General features: G+C 36.5%; 1 protein-coding gene across 1 annotated transcript; it reads left to right on the top strand.

The window, feature by feature from the left end:
* Positions 1-7,321: 7,321 nt before the first annotated feature.
* MELLADRAFT_68902 (uncharacterized protein) lies at positions 7,322-7,693 on the top strand (the record flags this gene model as incomplete). The annotated part of the gene is made up of 1 exon (XM_007417624.1): positions 7,322-7,693. One exon carries the CDS (start codon positions 7,322-7,324, stop codon positions 7,691-7,693), a length of 372 nt encoding a protein of 123 aa, XP_007417686.1.

Below are 7,693 nucleotides of genomic sequence, written 5' to 3'. Positions count from 1 at the left end.
TATTATGAACTATTTGGAGGACAATTCCAGCTTACCAATGCACCCAAAATCGAGCGTTTTGGACCGGAACTGAAAAAGTTATGAGTATTTTCAGAAATCAAAAGTTTCTCTATACACTAATGAGCCAAATCTCAGTGCTTGTTACAGGTTGTAATTGGATGATTGTGAAGGTTTATTGTTAGTACACTTATCAATACGGACTGTAAAAATATGGAAAAATATGGAGAGTGAAGCTCTCACCGCAGGGAACAAGATGCATATTTTTATTTATTTTTTGCCCTTCTCCTGGCCTCTCAATATTTTTGTGTATCAATAATTTAATTTTCTGCCCAGAAAATATTATCTTTCTTGTAGTGTGATTAGGTCCTGGGGAAATGTCCTTTCTAAATTTTCCTCTATTATTCCTTCTGTTGTTCCTTTGATAATTATCTTTCTTATTGAACCTATCATCTTTCTTATAAGCAGTAGGTTTCAAAGTGTCTATAGACTCTTCTTCATCATTATCTTGGAGTTCTGATGAATCGTGATTTTGTCCAAAGGGTAGATTCTGCCTGTAATCGGACTAAATTTTTTCTCTGACGTGTCCTTTTGCATAAGCTAACAATAAACATAGGCCGTTGCTATTTTCAGCCCACACAAAATCCATGTAGGCTCTGCCAAAACAGCGCCTACATGCCTTTTTCCCACAAAAAAGCGCCTACATACAGCCTGTAGGCGCTTTTTCCCTTTTCAAATGACGCCTACAGGCTGGAAAACCAATGTAGGCGTCATTTGTATACGCCTACATTCCAAAACTGAAATGTAGGCGTCAATTTGAAGCGCCAACATATGTGGGCGCACGGAAATTACGCCTACATTTTATTTTTTCGACTGTAGGCGTAATTTGGGTGCGCCTACATATGTAGGCGCTTGAATTTTATGCCTACATTTCTTTTTTTGCATGTAGGCGCAATTTCTGTGTGCCTACATTTAAGATTTGACATGTAGGCGGGTGAATATCACGCCTACATGGATTTTCCGGCATGTAGGCGTGGGAAAAAAGCGCCCACTTTCCTAATACAGCCATGTAGGCGTCATTTCTGCGCGCCTACAGCTGTTCAGACGCGTGGGAACGCGCCTACACATGTGTGTACGTGGAAGTTTGGTCAAACTTCACGTACACATCCACTGATATAGAGGCTCCTTGGCTCCTTTCCCCCCTTTTCCACTCTAGAACACGGACTTTGAACTTTTTCAACCCTCCACCCTTCAAAAAATCATCAACTTCTCAGTTTTAAAGCTAGTCACGCCAGGTTTTCACTCTTCAGATCAAATTAAAATGAAAAACAACAACTTCAACAACAACAACCAAATCCCTACGGGTGATTTTAAACCTTTCAACAATACCAATCAGATGAATAATCACAACAACAATTTCAACAGTTTACAACATGATCAAATGAATAATATAAACAACAATTTAAATCAAAACTTCAGTAATCAAATAATGAATAATATGAATAATATGATGAATAATAATCATATGATGATGAATAATAATAATCAGATGTTCAATAATCATAATAATCATTTATTCAACAATAATCAACAAATTCCATCAAACCATCAAGGTTCCTTAATGATGAATCAAAGTAATTTAATGAACAATCAAAGTAGCTTATTGAATATTAATGATGGTGTGATTAACACGGATTTCAACACTCAAACTTTATTGAACAATAATAATTCCAACTTTAACACTCATTCATTCAATAATAGTAATTTAAATTTACCAAATCAAACTCAAAATACCTTAAATCAAAATAGTATGAATCAAATTGACAATAACACTTTGGGTCTTCTTTTGAATATGATCAATCAATCAAAGATGAATAATCCTGTTCAACCAAATTTTAATTCCGTCAATCAAAACCTTTTAAATTCTTCAAATTTAATCACTTCTTCTAATTCAAATTTCAGTTATAACAAATCAAATAGTAATAATAATCAGATGAATGATTTAAATCCAAATCTCAACAATTTCACTCATCCAATTCAGTCAAATAATCAGATGAATCATAATATTTCCATTCAACAATTACCTGACAGTGAAATGAATTTAAATCAAGATAATCAAAAGTTTCATACGGATTTTAATCAGAATGTAGTTTTGACAACTCCACCTTCCAAAAGAACTTCCCATTCTGTTTCAAATTCAAATTCATTTCAAGCTGCTCCCTTATCACTTCCACCTCAAAAACCTTCTCCCTTTTCCAAAGTTCAATTAGATTTAAATCACGGAGATGACAAAAATCCAAAAAACTCAACAAATTTCATTCTATTTTTGACGATCTTCACGGTAAAATTTCTCAATTTGCTATTAAGAAAGCAAATGATCAACTCAAATTAATTTTAAATTCAGATTCACTTTCACTTCCACCTTGCAACTCGAATTTCACCCCCACTTGGGGTATACCATGTGCTCATCAAATTAGTACGTATTTAGGACTTGTAGAACAACCAATTCCTATTGAAGAGTTTGATCAGCAGTGGCATTTATTTACTGAGTATGCACCTAGAGATCTTCAAGAAATCAGGGCTAAAATTGAATCACATTTAGAAAAGATTAAACTTCAAGATGAAAGTTATCTAGCTAAATTTGAATCAGATTTGAAGAAGTTAATCAGCGGTAGATATGTTTAAGTTCCTGTTCAACCTCCTTCTAAATCAGAAAAACCCAAAAATAAAGGAAGACCTAAAGGCGCTAAAAATAAAAAACTCAAGAGGGATCCTTCAAGGTTTGAACACGTTGAAAAAGAAGAAAGGAAGAGGAAAATGAAATGTGGTAACTGTGGAGAATTAGGTCATGATAAATCAAAGTGTGCTGTTGAATATTCAACTGATGAAGATGATGGATATTCAGAAGAAGAAGAAGATGGTGATGATGTTTCAAATGATTCAGATGATGTTAAAAAATCAATAATTTTAATAAACTCAGAAGATTTAACTGATATAGATCAAACAAATCTTAATGATGTTTCAGATGAAGATTCAGACGATGTAGATGATTCAAAAAGTTCAGCTAGTTCAAAATTTTCAAATGATTTAAAATCAGAACAAGAAGAAGCAGAAATGATGAAAGCTTTGACTTATAATGAAGAAATTATTAAAGCTGATTATGATAATGATCAAGAATTTTATCATTTAAATCATTATCAAGATCCTCACAAGATTGAAGAGTATCATAATCAATTATTAGATCTTGTTAGACCTTATGTTACTTCTATTTATGATCCTCCTGGGGATGGACATTGTGGATTTCACGCTATAGCTCATGCTCTTGGTCAACACAAAAAAGGTACTCAGAAATCTATTAGACAAAAGATGGTTGAAGATCTAGACATACATCATAAAGAATATCTTAAGTTTTATTGGCAGAAGAGTCCTTCTACGAAAGCTAAAAAGTCACTCACCAAGGCTCGAATTCAAGAAAAACAAGAACTGGCAACTGAAAGATACATTCAAGACATATCAGAAAAAATTGAAACTTATACAGATGAACCTGTCAGCAAATATAACTGGTTTGAATCAACCACTATGGGTCCAATTGCAGCAAATGCTTTTTCAAGGCCTGTTGTGATCATGAGTACCACTCATCATCACTGTATGACTTTCTTTCCATTTTCTTCCAAAAAGAATTCCACTAATAAACCTATAGCTCTTGGTTTTGTCGCAAATGGTCATTGGGTTTCTATTTCTTTTTCTTCTGATTCTCCTTCACCTTTTCCAAACCCTTCTCTATGGAAAGATCAGCATAAAATTTGGCTTTCAATGGCTGGAAGAAATGCTGCTGGGTGGACAAATGACGGTTTTCTCAAACAATGTTTTGCTTTATGGGAAAGAAAGATGGAGGAAATAGAGAAATTGAAGGAATTAAAAGAAGGAGTTACCACCAGAAGTTCGAAAAGACGAAAAGTTGTTGTTATTGATTAATTTGTATTTCTTTTTTTGTGTAATAATTTCAGAATGGGTTTTTTTTGTTAAAAGTTGATTGATATATATGAGGAAGTTATTTACAAACCTTCTATTTCTGAAGTATAATAATCTGATCCCCTTCATGTTGAGATGAGAAGATTGTATTAAACTTCAAATACCATAACACACCTGCGTTTTTGGTCTTTTCTGTCCTCCGGTTCTCTCATTTCGAGTCCAAAATGCGTTTTCCGTCCTCCGGTGCACTCATTTCGAGTCCAAACTGCGTTTTTGGTCTTTTCCGTCCTCCGGTTCTCCCATTTCGAGTCCAAAATGTGTTTTCCGTCCTCCGGTGCACTCATTTTGAGGCCAAACTGCGTTTTTGGTCTTTTCCGGCCTCCGGTTCTCTCATTTCAAGTCCGAAATGTGTTTTCCGTCCTCCGGTGCACTCATTTCGAGGCCAAACTGTGTTTTGGACATCAAAATGGGGCTTCATTACCCGGCTGAGGGGTTATGAAGCTGGATTTGTAGCGCCTACATATGCACAACTGGATGTAGGCGCTGATTTGGGCTAAAAAAACTATGTAGGCGCTTTGAAATTACGCCTACATGGTTCCTAGGGCATGTAGGCGTAATTTCAAAGCGCCTACTTAGCAGGTGCTCATTTGCCAGCGCCTACTTACAGAGGAGGGAATGTAGGCGCTCAAAAAAAGCGCCTACATCCTTTTTTGGGGGATGTAGGCGCTTTTTTCGAGCGCCTACATTCTAAAAATAGAATGTAGGCGTACACAAATGACGCCTACATTGGTTTTTCAGCCTGTAGGCGTCATTTAAAAAAGAAAAAAGCGCCTACAGGCTGTATGTAGGCGCTTTTTGGCGGAAAACATCCATGTAGGCGTATTTTGGACAGCGCCTACATGGATTTCATGTGGGCGGCAAATAGCAATGGCCTAAACATCTCATTAGAATTATTAGATCTATTTGTAAGCAAGATTCCTACAGCTTACGATTATCTAAAAGCATAATTCTGCTATCCTTCAGTAAATCAGACCTTGCCTTTGCTTCTTCTAAGAAATTTTCTCTGAATTTGTTTGGATCTCCTGGGGCTCCATTTACACGGTTGCAAAGAACATCTGTTCTTACCATTATATCATATCTGAAAGCAGTGACCAATCCGTGCCTGAGACCTAGAGTTTCTACGTGTTCGAAATGTTTTTCTAAACTATAGGCGTAATTGATATCAGTTTATTGATAATCTTTAATAGTCAATCAACGACTTACTCATCTGCGAATGGACCATGATGATACATGTTTCGTAAATATTTCAACATTAAGGTCTTAGCTCTAGTCCAGTCCGCAAAGGAAAACCACCATTCACTCCTGGCTGGTTGTCCTGTGGATTTTTCTTTCTTTTTCGTAGATACGTTGCTGTTATCAACTACATTATGGTCTAATTTGATCCATCTATCATTGAAAATTGTCAACTTTAAGTGTATATCTAACTTCTTCAAATGGTTATCCCAATACATAGTGAAAGCTCTCAATTCTGAGTTCGAGACGTGACCACTTTTATAATTTTTCAAAGGATTGTCTGTTGACACTGTCTCGTTTGATTCTTCTAAGGTCTTCAAGAATCATTTGACCAACTTCGTGTTCCCCATTGCTAACGCCATTTTTGCGACCTCTACTGAAATTACTAAATTATCGCAATCATATTCATTAGTATGTTGATACATAATCACGGAATAATCTAAATAGATCTCAACATGAAGAATATAATCTCTAATATTAAGACAGTGTTGAACATCGTGAAGTATTCAATAACATAAAGTCTTTGAATATCTAGTATCAATCACGAATTAAATATGATTTATAATATTTTATCCTCTATGTGATAATGTTAATGTTAAGCAAATAGGAAATTCAGAGTATATCACGATTCGTAAGTAATGTTAAGAAAATAGGAAAATCGGAGTAGATCATGATTCGCAAGTTTGGAATAAATCACGATATTGGACGTCGGAGTAAATCACGACAAGAACGTTTGGAGTACATCACAAACACCTATTATTCAACTGCGGAATAGATCACGCTTTGAATCCAATCGATAGAAAACACCTATTATTCAATTGCGGAATAGATCACGCTTTGAATCCAATCGCTAGAAGAATAGATCACTCTTTGAAATCCAGATATTGGAACGTTCAAATCAAATCACAAATAATTCATATTTGATGTAAAGCAATGACGAATGCTATTGAAGCCTTTTATTTTTCAAGAAGGAAAGATAATTTTTAAAAAGGAATACTGAACAGGGATACTAACCTTGATTGGATTCCTTCACTAGTTGCTCTATTTCTAAGGAAGAGTATGAGTTATCTGACTCATCTTCTCTTTCTTCGTCAAATACTATGTCTTCATCGAAGGTTAAGCTGGTGTCAATTTCTTCAAAGGCTACTGAATCTTTCTTCTTTTTCCGTTGTTCTCTTTTGTTTTTAATTTGCTCTAATGCATTTGCTCTTGCTAAATCTTGTTCATCTTCTCTATCTCTTCTTGTTCAGTCTCAATCTCAAATTCTGGAGGACTCGTTGGTGCCGTGAATTCAGGACTCAAACCGCCGTTTCTTCTACTGGTTCTGACCATGTTCGAGTTCAAAAATCAGAGGGCTGATATCCGCGCGCCAAAAAGCATGGAAGAGGAGGGACGAGTCGTGAGAATGGACTTGGCGAGAAGGACAAGGAGAGAGAAGAATTCCTGGGGACCTTTGAGAGGAAGATTTCTCTCTCGAGAATCTTCTCTCTGCCTTGTGCCTTGTCTGAGGCCTTTCCAAGGGCAGGCTGACCAATCTAGGGGATCGGCTATTGGTCCAAGTCCGGATCCGTGTTCACACGCTCGCAGGACGTCCTGTTCTGCGGCGAGCTTTCCTTGGCGTGATATGGACAGGTGTGATTCCTGGTACCTGCGTCACCACACTTCAATCAAAAAAGACTTATGACATCAGGAATTGCTTTTAATGTCATTCTTTTTTTTGTTTTTTACTTTTATCGAGTTCCTCCTTTTTTGCTTTAGGCATCACTTCTATGTTTCTGCATCTTATTTTGTCTTTCTGTCCTTTAAGGTGTTACAGATTGTCTGAGTTAGATCATTTGACTAAAGTCCTTTCCTGTTGTTGATTTCTCTTGTGTCTTATCATTGTGTGTCTACTTTTTCTCAAATCATTTCATTCATATTAAAGGCAAACCAGCAATTCAAACAAAATCGACAAATTGATATAAAATCTGCAAATTCTCCACTTTTTAGCAGGAGGAACCCAATTTTTGACCACCCAAAGTTTTGCCCTTGGGATAATCACTTTCAATTTTCTTATCCTATGTATCTTAAGGGTTTCAAATGGGTTGATGACAAGCAACCACTATCCACAACCACCCCGGTCACCAATCCAAAGAGAGTTCAATTGCAAGACACTCGCCCCGTTGTGGTCAGATATGGTTATGGCAAAATGCAGGGCATTGACATAACCATAGATTACCACACCCTCAAACGCATCACCCGTTCCACCAGCTTGAAGAAGTATTTGAGCTTTTGTGATGTTCCGGAAGAAAATCTCAACAATCTACGCTCCCGTCTGCTTGAACATGGTATCGAATCCTTTCATCAATTCCTTTTCCCGGATGTTTTGAACGCCCGCGATCTTATCGGTTTTGGAATTGCTTGCGGAACTGCGATGGATCTAATGGCTTGA

This window comes from Melampsora larici-populina (genome assembly GCF_000204055.1).
Source record: "Melampsora larici-populina 98AG31 unplaced genomic scaffold MELLAscaffold_76, whole genome shotgun sequence".
Classification (NCBI taxonomy): Eukaryota; Fungi; Basidiomycota; class Pucciniomycetes; order Pucciniales; family Melampsoraceae; genus Melampsora; species Melampsora laricis-populina.
The sequence above is the reverse complement of the archived record's forward strand: the minus strand, read 5'-3'. Positions and strand labels throughout refer to the sequence as shown.